Source organism: Gouania willdenowi, chromosome 19 (genome assembly GCF_900634775.1).
Source record: "Gouania willdenowi chromosome 19, fGouWil2.1, whole genome shotgun sequence".
NCBI classification, from domain to species: domain Eukaryota; kingdom Metazoa; phylum Chordata; class Actinopteri; order Blenniiformes; family Gobiesocidae; genus Gouania; species Gouania willdenowi.
Window position 1 is genome coordinate 9,835,796 of NC_041062.1, and position 19,142 is coordinate 9,854,937.

The following is a 19,142-nucleotide window of genomic DNA, read 5'->3' on the forward strand; positions in this document are numbered from 1 at the left end:
AAACAAAGGCTAATATTTACTGTTTCTATTACTTTATTTAAATTTATTTAGATGACAAACTACATAACAGATGTAATTTTATTGAATAGTTGTTTAAGATTTTTTTTTTTTTGAATTACTTAATATTCATAAAAATGTTTCAACTTTTAATTCAATACAATTATTTAAAGTTTGAAATTAATGAATTATTTTTTTCTCATCGTTTTTTTCACAGAACCAGTTTAAGAAAAAAGCTTTTATTTTATAAAAATCGTATAATTTATTTACAAAGCAGTTTGCCGTTAGTGCCCGACTCCAACAGTAGGTGGCGATAAATTGGTTTGAATTGTCTTTACATCAAATAGTGAGACTCTACTGCTGAGTTTTATTTTGAAAAGGCAGAACTGACTAATTTTTCTATGTGTAAAATAATGAAATCTTTCACTTTTACGTGTGAACGACGTTTCCACACAAACACGTCACACTGATTAATAACATAATTAATTTATTGTTAAAAACAAGCGTGTGTTGGAATGATTTCTTTACATGAACAGGTTTGTGTCAGCTCTGTAACAACAGCTCACTGATGAAGACGAGGAGGAGGAGGGAGAGGTCTTCGTCACAGCAGCAGGGTGGACCAATGATGAAGAACAAGAACAGATCTATGCCGCTACATCTACATAGACACAAACTTGTCTGAACCCAGTCTGTGTGAGAGAGGAAAGATATATCAGGAGATTAATAAACATTAATAAACACGCTGTGATGTGAGGGATACGTACGCTCCTTCCTCCTTCAGCAGACTCAGGAACTTGCTGACTCGGTAGTCTGGATCCATCTGAAAGACACGGTGGAAAAGGAAGTAGTAGGAGGAAGTAGGAGCAGGAAACAGGAAGTGGATATCATATCAATTAATAACAGACACACACGACATATTTCTTTCATCTAAATGAAAATAATCTTAAGAGGCCCTAATACCTTAGCCCCGCCCCTTTACCCTGCTCATCCAGCAACCGCCACATGCTAAGCTAACCAAAACATGTGGACTTGTCGCTACATGCTAACCTAAACTTAATATCTGGGACTGGTGGCTACGTGCTAAACTAACTCAAACATATTAAACTGGTGGTTACGTGATAAGCCAACCTAAACATGTGGGACTGGTGGCTATGTGCTAAGCTAACCTTAACATTTGGAGTGGTCGTAACATGCTAAGCTAACCCAAATATATTAAACTGGTGGCTACATGCTAAGCTAACCTAAACATGTGGGACTGGTGGCTACGTGCTAAACTAACCCTAATATATGAGACTGGAGGCTACATGTTAAACTAACCCTAATATATGGGACTGGTGGCTATGTGCTAAGTTAACCAAAACATGTGCGACTGGTCGCTACATGGCAAGCTTTTTTCGTTTATTCTTGTTGCCATCTTTGTGTCTTTGTGTGTATTTTTGTTTTCATCTCTGTGTCATTTTAGTGTGTGTTCTTGGTCTGTGCTGTTGCCGTCCCTGAGGGGGCGGGGCCTCAGCAGAGTTTCTCACCTGTATAGACATTTCAATGAGCATGAGCAGCTTCTTGATGCCGATCCACAGACCTTTGCCCTTCACAGCTTTAGCAATGGCGGCTCGTTCCTTTTCCTGGAAGCTTCCTAGCAGCTGTGGGACGCACATGGTGGAGATACTGGTTTACTTCATCTCACCCCAAAATACAACCACTACAGCTGCCCCCTGTTATACGATTGGCTTTGATTTGAGTCACTTTAGGATATTTATTCTGGGTGTATTTTAGTTTTTCATTTTGTGTGTTTTTGGTGTCGCTTTGTGTCATTTGGGTGTTTTCTAGTGTAGCTGTGTCTCATTTTGTGTATTTGATTGTAATTTTGTTTCTTTTTGTCAGTTTTTTGTATCAATAATTTTGTTTTGTGTCCTTTAAGTGTTTTTTGTGTAATGTTGTTATAATTTTGTGTATTTTTGATGTTTTTAAGTGTAATCTGTTGGTGGATTTGTTGTCATTTTGGAGCCGTTTTTCTATCATTGCATGTAGCATTTTGTGTGTTTTTGCTGTTGTTTTGGTGATTTATAGTGTAATTTTGTGTCACAGTGTGTCTTTTTGAAGTATTTTTTGTTTCATTACTGTTGTTTTGTGTCGTCCTGTTTTCTAGTCGTATCCTGTGATTTTGTTGCTAGTTTTTGGGTTTTTTGCTGTTATTTTTAGTCCTTTGGGTATTTTCTAGTGTAACTTTTTGTTTTTTTTTTAGTTATTGTGCATTTTTGGTTGTCGTTTTGTGTATTTTTGAAGTCATTGTGAGTATTTTTGCTGTCATTTTGGTGTTTTTTGAAGTATAATGTTTTGTATTTATATTAATTTTGTGTATTGTGATAATGCTGTTCGTGTAGAAAAGTTGTTTTGCCTTCAAAATACATTTCTTTAAATTTCACATAGTGCCATGAGACGAGTGAGTTGTGTGTGATGCTATAGAAAAGCGTGAGTGTGTGTGTGTCACACCTCCAAGGCCTCCACCAACTGCTCGCCCCTGGAGATGTTGGGGATGTGGACGGTGGTGCTGAAGGCGTCCAACATCTCCATCTCCTGCAGGACGTCCTTCCTGCTCGTGGTGCCGATGATCAGCAGCTTCCTGCCCTGAGAAACAAACAAAAACAAGCTGATTTCATCCTTTCAGCGCGGGAGAAAAACTGTGACATCAGAGCATGTAGCGCGGAGAGACAACGTCATGTGACCGAGTTCTCCTTATACATGTAATGACTGATCCATTTTGTAATAAACTGGTGCCAAAAGTGAGGTTTATTAAATGTAAAGTAGTAATACCACAAAAGATGTCTTCTTTATTATTATTAATAATAATAATAATAATAATAAACACTTTAATGTGATTGAATGCATTAAGGCATGAATAAAATAAAAATAAATTAGAACAAACAAAGAAGTCAAGAGTAATTGTGTGAATAATAATGTCATGTCAAACCTATATATAGATAAATATACTGTATATTCTACTTATGTACAGCAAATAACTAAAGATGGAGAGCTAAAGTTATAGATCTATAGAAATAGATGTACAAAGACAAATAGAAATAGAGATTAAACATATAGAAATAGAATAAGATATATTATCTATATGCCTATTTTATATATGTATAGAACTAGACAGAGAAAGATATATAGAAATATACATATATAGAAATAGAGATGTACAAAGAAATAGGCATACAGAACTGTAGAAATAGTGATGTACAGAAATAAGGAGAGAGAAAGATATTCAGAGAAATAGACAGGGCTGAAGTTATACATATCTAATGGAATAGAGATGTACAATATAGAAAAAGAAGGGTTTTGGAAATAGTGAATATATATATATATATAAATATATATAGCAAGGCTGACAGACAAAGATATAGAAATAGATAAATGTGTAGCTAGATGTAAATGTAGCGCTATAGAGATAGATATACAATATACATAAATGCATTAACTCGAATGATAATTTAAGGAAGTGAAGTTTGTGACAGAAAGTGAAAAGAATGACACTTAAGATGTAAATGACAGACAATAAACGCACACACACGCACACAATTGATATGTTATCATGTAGTTTGAATCAGCTCGTCCTCAGTCAGAGATTTGAGTTTAACTTTAATCTAATACTTTAATACTAAGTCCAGGCTCCTCTGAGGGATTAATGAGGCCCCGCCCCCTGTGGTGAGGGGGGTTGTGATGCTGAATGCAGATGAGGTCCCACACACTGTCAGGTCCTGCTCTCTCACACAGTTCATTCTCCTCCGTGTCTCCCCCCCTCGCCACCCCCGGCCCGGCACCCCGCTGCGCTCAGAGCCCGTAGAGGCGGCCATACAGGAGGTTTCTCACTATACGTTCATTACACAGTGACAGAAGCCTCAGCGAAACAGCCACAGAGCCAAGTGTGGCTCACGAGCCGACGCCGCTCTTACCTTGGGGGGAGGTTTCTTCAGCAGCACCAGCAGAGCCTGGAGCACCAAGTTGGAGAAACGAGGACCGATGGGGACAAAGTCTGATGGTAGGAAACAGTCGTTAGCACCATGAGACGCAGAATGAAGCAACACATGAGCAACAGCGTGAAGCTTTGAGGTTCTCACCCAGCAGACGCTCAATGTCGTCCACCACCACACAGCTCAGCTGAGACTTATAGGCATCATCGAATATCTACCACAGTAGTAATCAATTACTATCAATTATTGGATTAGAATCAATATTTTACAGTTAAAAACACAAAATAATAAATAAATACAACAATTTAATCATTAAATCTAAATAACAGGGTTTTTTGTAGGTTATCTTAAAAAATATTTTCTTTAAAAGATCTTTAAAATATGATAATTCACTTCAAATATTATTTACAAATCATAAATTATATAAAAACTTAATATTCTTAAACTTAAATAACAAAAAAAATATGCTACGTATCCGAAATGGAAGAAATGAATACGTTTATTTAAAAACGTAAAACAATCAATAAAAAAAAGCTTTATCTTTATACTATGTTAGGTTTCCTATTAAAATAATCATTTAAATGTATTAAGTTATTATGTTTCCACTGTTGGAATAAAATACAAATGACATTTCTTACACTTTTTTTAAAAACAACTGAAATAATAAACCCTAAAAAAACTGTTTTCATATGAGAAAAATATTTCTTATTAATTACTCAAAAATCGTTTCTATTCCATTGTAATATTCTATTAGAATTTTTTATTTGTACTATAAATTTTGTAACAAAATTAATAAAAATTGTTCAAATAATAGTTTCTCATTGATTATTGAAAGTATTTCTGATTTTTATTATTATTCCTGGTACATTATAGTTAACATATCAAGTAAGAAATGCAACACCAATCCTAAACTCTATAGCTACACTTTCTGCGATTCCAGTAACTTGTTGCTCAATACCTTTTTTATGGCTTGGCACTTAGCGATCTCTGAGTGTCCGATCATCTTGTCTGGTGAGCAGATTTTAATGAACGGAAACTGAGAGTCTTCAGATATCTTGGCGGCTAACGCTGTTTTCCCGCTATTTGGAGGACCTGCAGGAGGGTACCACACACACACACAACACACACAGTGTTAGGAACAGCATCGCAACACAACTCATCAGAGGAGGGCTTCACATTGTATCCTCCTCATCAAATAAACAACAAGAGAAACGAAACAGGAGCCATGGCTGACTGTGGTGGTCTACTCTCACCCTCTAACAGGACAGACACCAGCGGGGTGCGGTCGCTGTTCTTGGTCTGCTGCACCAGCAGCTCCCCGTCCTCCAGCACCGCCGACACCGGGTCACCCCACCGTATGATTCCGTTCATGATGTAGCTGGCGTAGTCCTCCTGGTTGGTGCCGAAGGCCTGAGGAAGGGCGGGAAGAAGAGGAGGGTAGAGAGGCATGTGAACAAGCCGTGGACGATGTGACGAACCAGGAAGTGAGAACGTTATGACTCACGGGTTTGATGTCACTGTTGAGCGACGCCATGAAGTCCAGCCTGCTGACCATCAGCTTCTCCGCCGTCTCGATGTTCACCTCCACCGTGTTACTGGCCTGAAATCACAACAAACAGCACGGGGTCAAAGGTCAGGGGGCGGAGCTTGGCCCACATCTCTGACCTGACGCTGGAGCGACGCGTTCAGTTTCAAAGATGGAACGGTCAGAGGTCACCCGTCATCACCTTCTCATACCTGCTGCTCCGTGTCTGTGTCTAACAGTCACATGTTTGGGTTAGCTTAGCATTTAGCTTATTATTGCTACATATAAAAAGGATGAAACGTGCCTCTAACAAAACAAGACCCTAAAAAGGTAGGACAAGACAAGGTAAGACAATAAAAGTGAAGACAATGCGAGATAATATAAGGGAGGAGAAGGAGGAAGAGGAAGAGGAAGAGGAGGAGGAAGAGGAAGAGGAAGAGGAAGAAGAGGAAGAAGAAGAAGAAGGATGGAACTGCAAAAAAGATAATGATAATGAAGTAGATTAGTAAAAATGTTAAGATGTCTTTATTTTGGGAAATGACTTGTATGTTACTGGATAAAGGTCCTAATTCCTGCCTGTATTGTAAATGTGTGTGTGTGTGTGTGTGTGTGTGTGTGTCTAACAGTCACATGTTTGGGCTAGCTGAGCATTTAGCTCCTCATTGTTCCATAGAAAAAGGATAAAACGTGCTTCTAGTGGCAGATGAACGTACTGCAGACGTGTGAGCGTGTGGTGGGTGTGTCTATTTGCGTGGTGGGTGTGTCTACCTTGATGTGTCTGTTCATGGCAGTTGACTGGGCCGCTCTGACCAGCCCCTCCAGCTCGGCACCGCTGAAGTTCTTGGTTTCCGTGGCAAGTTCTTTGATGTTGACGTCGTGGTGGAGCAGCTCGTGCTGACGCATCATGGCCGTGTGGATGTTGAGGATTTGAATCCGACCCTTTTCGTCCGGTAACCCTGATGAGAGGAGAGGAGCAGAACGTTAGCAGAACAATAACACGTGGTGGTGGATGGTTTCTTCTTCTCTCACCAATTTCCATCTTCACCTCCAGCCTTCCAGGCCTCAGCAGAGCCTCATCGATCAGGTCGGGTCTGTTGGTCATTCCTGTGATTGGTCAACACAGTTACACACGAGTGCACACACAAGCACACACGCACTTGTGTGTTTTGTTCTAATGCCACCAGGGTTGGGGTCAATTACATTTTTCAGTTACTCTTACATTTTCAATTACGATTACAGTGACCAGCATTTTTTCTAATTACAATTAAATTACAATTATTTTTTATCCTCAGAATTACAATTACCATCAAGTTCTAGCACAATTACCGAGCCTGAAATAAATAACCTAATAAAAGTTAACCTTCCGCTTGTGTTAGCATCTCTAATGATAGCAGGTCCTAAATCATCTGTAAAACTCACTGAAAACAAATTACTATCATCTAATTTATTTCCTATATAATTATATAATATTTAATTTTTTGGTGTGGGCGTCTGAGCCTTCTCTGTCATTATACCCATAGATTTCAATGTTTTTAAAATGGTAAAATGTGGGAAAGCTTGATATGAAACATATTTTAATAATTGTTAACTACATATGTGTAGAACTGTACAATTTATCATTGCATAATTATAATTCCTCAATTAAATTGACTATTATTATAGAATTTTCATGGCAATTACAATTACAATGTGAACTATCTAAACTCAATTAAAATTTAATTATGGTTATGACAGCAATATAATTTTAAAATTATAATTAAAATTACAATTATAATTGAGTCCACCCCTGGAAGAGACTAATGTGAAGGCGCGTCCTACCTATGACCAGGATGTTGTTCAGCTGCTCCACTCCGTCTATCTTGGACAGCAGCTGGTTGACCACGGTGTCATGTACACCAGTGCTACCAGCCATGCTGCCACGCTGCTTACAGATGGCATCAATCTCATCAAAGATGATGATGTGGAGGCCGCTGTTAGCGCCCAACTTTAGCACAAAAAGAAAGAGATTAAAACTACGTCAGAACATGAGGTGGTGGAAAGAGTGAGGAAGAACAGGACCAGACAGGCAAGACAAGACAAGACAAATTAAGTTAAGATATGAATGTAGGACAAGATAAGACACGAAAAGGTAGAATAAGACAAGGTAAGGCAAGAAAGGTTTAGGTAAGATAAGAGAAGTTAGGACAAGATTAGACATCAAAAGGTAAGACAAGTCAAGACCAAGTAAGACAAGTTAAGACAAGACATGTTTAGGGAATTCTTATATTAGACAAGACAAAGTAGGACAAGACAAGACAAGGCAGGTGAAGGTAAGATGAGAGAAGTTAGGACAAGAAAATACATCAAAAGGTAAGACAAGATAAGACATGAAAAGGTAAGATAAGTCAAGACCAAGTAAGACAAGATAAGACAGGACAGGTTTAGGGAGTATAAGAAAATTTAGGACAAGGTAAGACATGAAAAGGTATGAAAAGACCAGGTAAGACAAGACAAGGTAAGACAAGACAAGTGAAAGTAGGACAAGATAAGAAAAGACATGACGAGGTAAGACTAGATAATGCAAGAGAACTTAGGAAAAGACAGGGTAAGACATGACAGATTAAGGTATGATAAGAAAAGGTAAGACAAGATAAGTTAGGATAATATAAGACAAGACAACGTAAGAGAAGTTCAGATAAAAGACAAAACAAGCGTGGACAAGACAATGACAAGGATGGAACTGAAAACAAAGATTATGATAAAGAAGTGGATCAGACAAGATCTTTCATTTCGAAATTACTTGTATTTGAAAACAAACTGCTGTCCCTGGATAAATTCCTGCCTGTATCGTAAATGTGTAGAATGTGTGTGTGTGTGTGTGTGTGTGTAGTGTGTGATCAGAGGTCACACACACAGGTCCGTCCCCTCATTATCTGGTGCAGAGTGAAGCTCAGACCAACTCTGAGCTGCTAAAGGTCGACTCTCTCCTCTCCTCCACAAATTACTTTTCTCTGCTCACAGAGACCACACGGCTGCGCGCGCACGCACACACTTTTATTTTGAAGGGGAACTTATGAAGTGATATCTACACATTTTAAAAGGAGCGATATAAAGCTATAGATATATCTATACGAAGATAGGAAAAATAGAGCTATAACGATAAATAGCTAGACAAATATATACAGTAGATGTATAATGGTATAGTGTGATATAAAATATACGAATTATGTAAAAATATACATGTATAGATATAAATCTAAAGATAGGAATACAGATATTGCAATATAGAAATAGGCTTGTAAAGATATAGACAAAGATATTGAAACATATAGAGCAGGGGTCTCCAACCTTTTTTAGGATGAGAGCTACTTTCAAAAATAAGAGCTAACTTCTACTCCCCTTATTTTTGCAGTGTATATTAGCACATTTTAATATTATTATATGCTTACCTTTAATTATATTTCTGATACTGCATCCTGTTGACTAGGGCTTTGTAATCTGGTATGTATCCCGAGAGGTTCACTCTGATGCAGTCATCCAGGTGGGCATCAGTGAGACAAGTTCGGAACATGGACTTGATAAAGTTCATGTAAAAAAAAGGCAGATTGGCACAGGTATGTTGAGCCAAACAGGGTCGCACATTTCATGGCTCCTGTGCTAACGTTGGGGTATTTCTTTGCATCCACAAGCTTCCAGAAATCAACAGCAGACTTATGTGACTTCAACTGGATGTTATTTTGTAGACTGACAATTTCCATTTCCAAATGAACAGCACTGAGACTGAACACCTCATCATCTGTTCAGAAATGTCAGTTATGTCCACATCCATGAAGGCGTTTTAAATAAATGTGACACAGGGCTCTAGCCTCACAAAGTCTGTGAATCTGTTCTCAAACTCCTTACCCAGCCTGGTTAAGAGGTCTATATATTTGTGGATGTCATGGCCCCAGATACAGCATGATTTTGTTCACAAAGGGGAAGTGCTGCATCTTCCTATTCTTCACTTGTTGGAGAAACAGGCCCAGTTTTGCCTTGAAAGCCTTGACAGCACTAATCATGTCACTGATTGTCGTCCCCTTGCCTTGCAATTCACAGTTCAGGTTGTTTAATTTCTCTGTCACAACTGCGAGAAATGCCAGGTCCATTAGCCATTCAGTGACTGACAGAGTTGTATCCTCACTTCTAGCTTCATGAAAGCTTTTATCTCTGTCAGAAGTGCTAAAAAAAACCATGCAGGACTTTTCCTCTGCTAAGCCATCTGATTTCTGTATGCAGCAAAATATCGCCATATTCTGATGACGGTTCTTCCAATAAAAACTTGGAACTTCGGTGTCGTTTGGCCTTTGCTCGGATAGAATTTATTATCTTCATGACAGGTGTCATAACATGTTCAAACCCCATGACTTTGGCACAAATGGACTGTTTGTGGATGATGCAATGATAGTTCAAAAAACGAGGAAAACCAAGGTCTGCTTTGCAGGTTGCAATGAAGACATTACGCCTCCCCATCATAGCTGGGCATCCATCAGTTGTTATCGACACCAATTTTTCTAATGGCACATTCTTTCCGGTAAAGTAGTTCTTCACTATGTTGTAAATGTCCAGACTTCTTGTTGTTGTTTTCAAAGGTAGCAATGTGAGAAATTCCTCTTTAACGGAGAAGTCATCCAACACCATTCTTATGAAAACCGTCAACTGAGCTGTGTTGCTTGAGTCCACTGATTCATCACATTGAATTGAAAACCATTTGCAGGTACCAATGTCATGTTCCAACTGCCCTTTTAATCATATTAATTCATTTTATTCAAAAGTGCCTTTCAAGCCACCCAAGGACACTTTACAATAAAAACAGAAAGTGCACAAACTCTCCTTGCAATGGTATTCACACCCAAATGCACCTCTGTTATAGCAGACAGGATTTCAGTGATGTTTGAACAAAGAATTCGCCACGAGAGTTTTTTTTCCTTTGCCAAATGATGGGCCACTTTGAATGACCCTTCAGTTGCAGCCTCAGCTCCCTTCACTGGTTTTGTGAACGACTGCTGCCGTTGCAATCTCACTTTCAGCTCGCTCACCTTAACTGACCCCAGGCTGCTGCCAGAAGGAAAACCCTGGTCAAACTTCTAATGAAGAGTGGTGAAGTGTCGCTCCACATTGCCTTTCTTCCCGACTGCAACGCTCGTCCCGCAAATCAAGCACACAAACCTGTCTTTTACTCTTGAGAAGAAATACTTAGTCTCCCACTCTTGATGGAAATGGTAACCTTCTGTTTTTTCTTCGATGGCCCTGTCTCACTCATTGTTTAGTTGTTTGTCAGCTTCAGTCCCGTTAAAATAAAATCCACATTTGTTCTTTAGTTGTGTTCAGGTTCAGCTCGAATATATTAGCATTAGCCGCTGGTTTGTGTCAATTTACTCAAACATGATTGGTCGATATTCACCTTGGGGTGGTGGAGGTGGTTAGATAGTCTAGAGTTGCAGAAAGTAGATAGAGTTTGCTATGAGTGAGGTTTTGTTTATGCATAGAGTAGATTATTCTTATTTTCTTTCTTTTATTTTTTTATATTTTGGAATTGCTTGGAGAGCTAGTGTACTTATTGAGATATAGAACAGTATAGATGTACAGATAGAGATTAATGTAGACATAGAGCTATAATAAGACAGAGATAAATACATATATAGAAAGCATAGCGATATAGATGTATAATGATTTAGAGTGATATAAAGACATAAATTACATTAAAATATACATGCATACAGATATAGTGATATAAACACATACTGTAGATCTAGAGATAGAAATACAGTTATAGTGAGATATAGAAATATAGAAACAGACATACAAGACAAGACAAGATATAGATAGATAGAGTTCTAGATATACAGATAATAATAAATATAGATAGAGCTATATTGACAAATAAGATATATATATATAGAAAGCATAGCAATATAAATGTATGATATAAAAATATACATGCATATAGATATAGAGATCTAGAGATAGAAAAAAAAGTTATAGCAAGGATGTGAAGATATAAACAGAGATATTGAGACATATAAAGATATAGAAATTAATGTAGATATAGAAAAGCTCTGCTGTCTCACCCTCTTCTGCTCGTCCTCTGCGTCTGCGAACAGTTTCCTGATGTTGGCCTCAGACTCTCCCACGTACTTGTTGAGGATTTCAGGTCCGTTGACGATCTTTGGCTCTCGAGCCTTCAACATCTTCCCGATCTGTCGAGCCATCAGCGTTTTACCACAGCCTGGAGGACCGTAGAGCAGGATTCCCTTCACGTGCTTACAGCCTGGAAAACATCACATAGAGCAGTTTAGACGTATAGAGCAAAAAATGGGTTCCAAGTGACGAAAAATGGTGGAAAAGGTGGTGAAATGGGATTTTAAGAACCACAAAAATTGGTTAAACAGAGAGGGAAAAAAGTGGTACAAAGTGTCAATATTGGAACAATTTGTTTAAACTGGCAAATAATGGGCATGACAAATGGTGAATGCGGTCAAATTGGCAAATTGTGTGTTAAGATTTTTGTTTATTAATTTTTTGTATTTCTGCTGTCATTGTTTGGTCTTTGTCTTAGGTTGTTTTTGATTTTTTCTTTTATGTTGTAATGTTATGTCCTTCAAGTGTTTAATAATGTAATCTTTGTCTTGTTTTGTTCATCTTAAGCTCATTCTTGTATTGTGTTGTGTTTCATGCAAAGATGCAAACTACACTCTGTGCCTCATCCAAACACACACTCTGTGATGCAGGTGGTCCTAATGTTTTGGCTCTCACTCTCTAACGGCCTTTTTGCAGCTGTTCAATGACATTTAGCCTCAGATAAGCATCAGGGCTGTCATTTATGCCTGCTGAGAGAAGTGTGTGCGCGTGTGTGTGTGTGTGTGTGTGTGTGTGTGTGTGTGTGTGTGTGTGTGTGTGTGTGTGTGTGTGTGTGTGTGTGTGTGTGTGTGTGGGCTTCAGAGGAGAAACCAGTGATGCTGCTGCTATCTGTCTGTCTGTGGGAGCAAAGGGGAGACAAGGTGAAACTATTCAGCATACACACACACCAATAACAGCTCCACCTTTACCTGTGTGCTCTATCAGGACAAAGCATCTCATTAGCAGAGCCACCTGTCTGCAGCCAAAGGCCAACCTAAAAGGTCACACACTGCTCTGTGTGTGTCTGTCTGTGTGTGTGTTGTCACATTTTTTATTAACAAGTGTGCACAAAGATTTCTGTCACACAACAACACAACAGTTATTCATCATGTCTGCTCAACCTTTGGAGGAGCGTCTATCACATGCCACAGCTCACTGATATTAGTTCAAATGTTATTTTTCAAAATAAAAGCCAACGGTGGAAGGAAATAATACTTTCAGTGTTATCTAGGAAGTTTTCTATTATTTGGGCCATAGTACATGATCATTTTAAAGATAGAAATCCTTGTTTTAATCAGAAATCAAATGGGTTAAAAGTGACCAAAAATGGTGAAAACAGTGGTGAAATTGAAAACTAGAGTCGGTAAAAACAAACAGAAAAAGTGGTAAAAAGGGTTCAAAGTGTCAATATTGGAACAATTAGTTTTAACTGGCGAAAAATGGACATGACAAATTGTGAATGTGGTTAAATTGTCAAAAAATAATCATGAAATATGGTGAAAAGAGGTTAAAAGTGTCACTAATGGGTCAACATGTGACATTAGGTGGAAAACACCCAGTGTTGGACTGAGCACTACTGGTTATTCATTCCCTCTGCAGTACAACTGTACAATAAAACAGTCTGAGGCCTTGTACTGTCTGTAAAACTGTACAGTATATATATGGTTCCTGTCATTGGATAAGATGGACACCAGTTTCAACAGAACACCAGAAACCTTGTTATACTGGTTTATACTGGTATTCCTCAGTAAATCTGACATTAACGAACAAAGGTCGATGATGATGTAATAATACTGTAAAAAAATAAATAAATAAAAAACTCACCCATCTGTTCCACGATGTCCGGAGGAAAAACCCGGGACGCGAACGCTCTGCGGAAAATGTCGGAGAACTCTTTGTCGAGGCCTCCGATGCCCATCCTCTCAAAGTTCCAGTCGGGGCTGATGATGGACTGACGAGAGCCTCTGGTTTTGGATTTTCCTTTAAAGATCAAACAAAGCAACACTGATACGATCCCTACACCAAAAAAGAATGTTTCCTGTCACAAAGTAAACCGAGTCCTTTTTCACACACAACACTCAGTTCTCTGAGTAACAATAATACATTTTTTAAAGCATTAAATTATAACTTTGTGAAGCCTAAACAACAATAAAAGTGTAGAATAATGATGATAATAATTTCTAAAAAATTGTTTACTGGTTGCATTTTTATAATGACTTACATTTTACAAATAATACTTTTATCAAAAAAAATTCAATATTAAAAAGAAAATATATTTTAAACTAGTCATATTTTTTTAAAAACAAAAACATATTTGAAAATATTGAATAAAACCAATTACATAGACTTTTTTTTTTTTACCAATGTTTTGTAATTTTTAGGATTTTTGTTTTTAAATTCTCTCATTCTCTGAGTCATATTTGAGTTTTTATTTATTTTTATTATTTCTGTTGTTATTTTTTGGTTTTTGTTTTTGTTGTGATGTTTTCTTTTTTGTTTAATCTTTAACTTTACATTTTTATAATGACATTGGTACATTTTACAAATATTACTTCGATCAAAGACTATTTAATTTATATGAAAATATTTATTGAAATAGATTAAAAAAACAGGAACATTTAAAACATTTTATTTAAAAACGAAAAATTGTTTTAAATTAGTTGAATTTTTTAATATAGAAATTTGAAAATATTGAATAAAACATAGAAATTACCTGAAAATTATACGTTATGAACAGTTTCACTTGATACATGTAATTAAAATGTTGCTAAATATCTATTTTAAATTCTTGAAGTAATCCCGTAAAAGAATAATTAAATTACAGAGTCCGATTTAATTCCTTTGTCTTCAGGAGTCAGAGTTCATAAAGACAAATGTAAGGAGGATAAGTTTGGATCAGAAGCCACTGACACTTATACATGACTGTGCAGTTAGCACCACCTTGTGGCTCAAAGGGGAATCACAGCAGGCATGAATCAGCTTTTCTGTTAATACATGAAGCCGAAATAAATAAATAATAAAATAACTCCAAAACACACATAATGACTAAAAACTCACAAAAAACAACAGAACCACACAAAAAGACAACAAACAGACACACAAACGAATTCTAATGCTTAGATGAACTCTGATCATGTGACCCTCAGATCAGACACATGTCTGTGGCTCCGCCCCATCTGTGTGTTAGCGGTTAGCGACACTCACCGACCAGCGTGATGGAGGAGCTTTCTGACTTTTCAAAGATCATCTGACTGTTGGCCAGCAGGAGACCGATCTCGATCTGAAAGCAGAAAACAAACACTTTATAATGGTTCAAAGTGGGCGGAGGAAGCAAATAATATTATGGGATAGCGACACCTTCTGCCTTTCTCCACCGCCACCACCACCACCACTGTTTCCTCCTCTGAGGACGCTGGGGTCCATCGCCTCGATGTCCTTCACCAACACGTCAAACAGTTTGTCACAGAAACTGAAGACGAGCTGCATAACACAACACAACACAACATTTTAATCACATCATGTATTAGTTTTAATTTAAATTTATCATAATTATATCTCAATCTTAATTTAAGCATAACTCAATAATACCACTTCATTTAATCTTAATATGTTATTATTGTTGTCCTCCTATTTTAAATGTATCTCATTAGTTTTAATTAAATTTTACCATAATTGTATCTCAATTTTATATCAATTTAATCATAACTTAACTTCATTAAATCTTTTTTCTCATATTGCCTTTATCTTATTTCAAACACATCTCATATTAGTTCTAATTTATTCTTATCATAATTTAATCTCAATGTATTAATCTTGTTTTAATCCCATTTTAAATTTAAATGTAACCTTAATCTAATCTCATTTTAGTTTAAATTAACCATAATTTCATTTTAATCGTAATCCAATCATACCTTCATCTCATTTAATCTTTTTTCTCATTTTAGTATTGTCTTCATCTTGTTTCAAAGGTATCGTCATAACAGCTATAATTTAATGTTCGCATACTTTTATTTTAACGTAATCATACCTTAATATCATTTAATCTTAATATTTTAATCTTGTTTTCCTCCTATTTTCAACTCATCTTAATCTTAACTGTTTTTTTGATTCAGTAATCCAAAGCACTACAAATGAGTTGATGTTATTGTGCATGTGTAAAGATGCAAATGCTAATGCTAATAATAATGCTAATGCTGATGTTAATGATAACGCTATAGCTAATACTAATGCTGAAGGTAATGTTAATGCTAACACTAATGCTAACGGTAATGCTAATGCTAACCTTCTGTTTGACAGTGAAGGCCTGGTTGTTAAATTGCTGGATGAATTCACTGGCCATCTTGTCTGAGTCGTACGGGTTACTGTCTACGTTCTTCTTCTGCAGGAAATCGATCTCCACCGTCATGGTGCTGATCAGCTGCTTGGACTTATCGAACGTGTAGTTTGTTACTGCACACACACACACACACAGTAACACACACACAGATAACATCAGTGAGGAACACAACCTGCACCGTCCACCTGTTGCTGTATCACTTCAGCTGGTCATCATTATCACTGGTGGTGACACTTTAATTAATTTTTCATTCTTAGTTCTTACATCTGTCAGTCACAAGACAATATGATGACCAGTCGAACCACAACACCAACCAATACAAGCACCATTGATCAGTTGCACTTTTAAAAGAAAAAGAACTATTATGCAGTTTTGCATTGTTTATTATAGAACCAGAATTTAAATTAATAGGCTTCATTTTCATTTGTATTATTCCTTTATTTATTTCATTCAAGATTTATTTTTAGTTAAATTGCATTGTTTTGAATAGTTTATAAAGGAATTCTTTTGACAATGAAAAATAAAAGGAAAATAGTACAGTATTTTCTAGTTTTTTTCCCAAAAAAAAAATTTGTCTACAGTCCCATTTTGTAAAATAAATCGTGAGAGAATCGTATCGTGAACCCAGTATCGTGAATCGAATCGAATCGGGAGTTGAGTGAATTGTTACATCCCTAATAGTTTATATATCATATGTATATCATTACATAATGTATATCATGCATGTGCATTAAAAACCATCATCTCACCTTGGACTTCCTGTGTTATCGATAGTCCCGCCCACTTTCTCTGCAAAGGCAGAAAACAAGCATCTGATTGGATGAACACATTCTGAGGCAGAGAAAGCAGCACAGAGCAACACTCGTCTGCAGCGTGCTCTCATTTCCCAGCATGCATCTGTAGTGAAACACACCAATCAGAAGCAGAGAGGACTAACTGAAGGTAAACTTTAGAGAGTTTAGTTTGAAAGTGAAGTTTTGGTGGTGAAATGAGAGCAAGAGGAGGAGGTTAGAGCGGTACCTGAGCATCAGCGTGACTGGAGGTTACACACCAACGAAGAAGAGTGAGCAGCAGAGAGTGACAGAGAACAGGGTTGAGACCAACATGCGTGTGTGTGTGTGCGTGTAAGTGTGTGTGTGTGTGTGTTAGCACGTGGCGGCGTTCCTTCCAGTGCTACGTACCTGTATGAGGCTGAAGCCGATGGTTCCCAGGCTCACCTTGGGATGAGTCTTCAGTGTGAACACGTACTTGTGGTTTAAATTACGCACAGTGACGTGCCTGAGGGGTGGAGACAGTCAGGACAGAAGAAAACATGTCAAACAAAGACAAAACAGCTTTTTATCAACACCAAGGATCAATGAAGTCAGATAAAAACAGCTCTATAATCCATCAGCTATATGGCGGCATCAAAGTGAACGTACAAAATGACAGAAATACACAAAATGACTCCAAAATCAAACAAAATAAGAGCAAAATATACAAAACGAAAATAAAATATATAGAATGACAACAAAAACACACTAAATTACAAAAAAATACACAAAATGACTCCAAAAACAAACAAAATATAAAATATTAGAATAAAATATACAGAAAAATAATGAAAACACAAAAAAATGACAAAAAAATAACATGATAGAAAAATTTACAAAATCACAACAAAAACACACCAAATTAAGGAAAAATACACATTATGACTCTAAAAACACGAACCAACAAAAATAAAATAAAAAAACAAGAGCAAAATAGAAAAACTGAGAATAAATGATAAAGAATGAGAACAAAAAATCAAAAAGAAAAACAAAATCTGATGGGGTGTCGCTTGTTTTTGAGGATTTAAAAATTTCTTTTAGCCAATTTGTTTAAGCGTAGAAAAGTTAGCATTATATTATCATAACGCATGATGTTGTGTAGCTAAAGTGAGTTAAAATGACATGACGGAGGACAGGAATGTCTCCTTTAACACTCACTGCTCCAAGTGTGGCTCGTCCTGGTTGATGACGGCACAGTTGGTCAACGACAGCTCGTCTGTGGGACATCGAGCCGCCTGCAGCGTCTGAGACACACACACACACACACACACACACACACACACACACACAAAATGAGCTTAAAAAATAAACAAATTAATAAATGCATTTTCATGACCACATTAATATGATACAATATGTATTTCAATTAAATGAATTAAATATTGATATATTTATATACAGTATCAATAACTGTTTCTAGAGTTTAATTCATAATAATGATATTTATTTATAATTACTATAGATTATATTTATTCTATAATTACATTATAAAATATATATAATTTCTCTAATTGTAAAAATGTATGATCATTCCTGATTCATTTTAATTTGATCTTATTTAATTTTCCGAGTTTAATGTATAATCATTCTCTAACTAATTCATATATAATATCTATAATTATCAAATGTATCAAGCATTATGTTGCGTAGTGTACGTAAAGTGAGTACGTAGGTTACATGAATAATTTTAGTTTAAACTTTAAACACAGTTGAGGTAAAGCGAACATGTTTGCATAAATAAAGAGCTTATTGTGCTCTTTCAAGGAGTAAAGATGGTAAAATCCAGGGGAGTTGGTCATGTGTCACCTGGGTGACCAACAGATACAGTGCACCAGAGCTAAGTTTATGCCTGTTTTGCTTCAGTTTTAAGCTGGCTGGCAGCGCTGACAGCAAGATTTAAACTTTGTGAGACTTTATTAAAGTTATTCCACCTCAGCTGTGAAGCTTTACGGTCAGCAAAGCCCGGAGTGTTGCGGTCACTTTGGTCATGTGAATGGGTTCTTCCGCACTGTCAAACAGGGCAGCTGCTGAGCTGGCTCTCTGTGCGAGCCCAAACACGATTTAACCCGACTAAAACTGAGCTAACCCACGTTTACATCATGTTACTGAGTCTTAATGGACGCTTTAAGCACTCACCCGTGTGGTCATCGTGGTTTAAAGCTCGTTTTTAACTCCAGTTCAGTGAAAGTCTTATTCTTCTTTACAGTCGGAAGAAAAGCGCCGCTTCACAACTGAGCTGATGACGTCATGAGGGGCGGGGTGTAGTACGGAAAGTGATGTGATTACGCAGAGTAGCGCTATCCAATCCAATGCTGACTTTTACTTTTAATTTAATTTTTTTTTAAAAATAATAATAATCATTAAAATGA

General features: G+C 36.9%; 1 protein-coding gene across 1 annotated transcript; it reads right to left on the reverse strand.

Moving 5' to 3' along the window:
• Nucleotides 1–401: 401 nt before the first annotated feature.
• On the reverse strand, nucleotides 402–19,033 carry LOC114481964 (vesicle-fusing ATPase-like). The gene is made up of 21 exons (XM_028477071.1): nucleotides 18,910–19,033; nucleotides 17,932–18,017; nucleotides 17,143–17,239; nucleotides 16,711–16,750; nucleotides 15,908–16,074; nucleotides 14,983–15,105; nucleotides 14,830–14,905; nucleotides 13,450–13,605; nucleotides 11,577–11,776; nucleotides 7,309–7,474; nucleotides 6,520–6,594; nucleotides 6,259–6,446; nucleotides 5,470–5,565; nucleotides 5,219–5,375; nucleotides 4,924–5,057; nucleotides 4,113–4,179; nucleotides 3,948–4,027; nucleotides 2,488–2,622; nucleotides 1,524–1,637; nucleotides 762–817; nucleotides 402–686 (listed from the first exon to the last, which is right to left on the reverse strand). The coding sequence occupies exons 1-21, from the start codon at nucleotides 18,919–18,921 to the stop codon at nucleotides 656–658; spliced, it is 2,256 nt and encodes a 751-aa protein (XP_028332872.1). The 5' UTR covers nucleotides 18,922–19,033; the 3' UTR covers nucleotides 402–655.
• Between the last annotated feature and the right edge of the window lie 109 nt (nucleotides 19,034–19,142).

What these genes read in the sequence shown, in the direction of transcription:
- LOC114481964 (XM_028477071.1), bottom strand. An exon ending in CCATGAACAGACACATCAAG is followed by an intron (nt 5,566 to 6,258) that starts GTAGACACACCC and finishes TTGTGATTTCAG; the next exon opens with GCCAGTAACACGGTGGAGGT. An exon ending in GGTGTCTGTCCTGTTAGAGG is followed by an intron (nt 5,058 to 5,218) that starts GTGAGAGTAGAC and finishes ACCCTCCTGCAG; the next exon opens with GTCCTCCAAATAGCGGGAAA.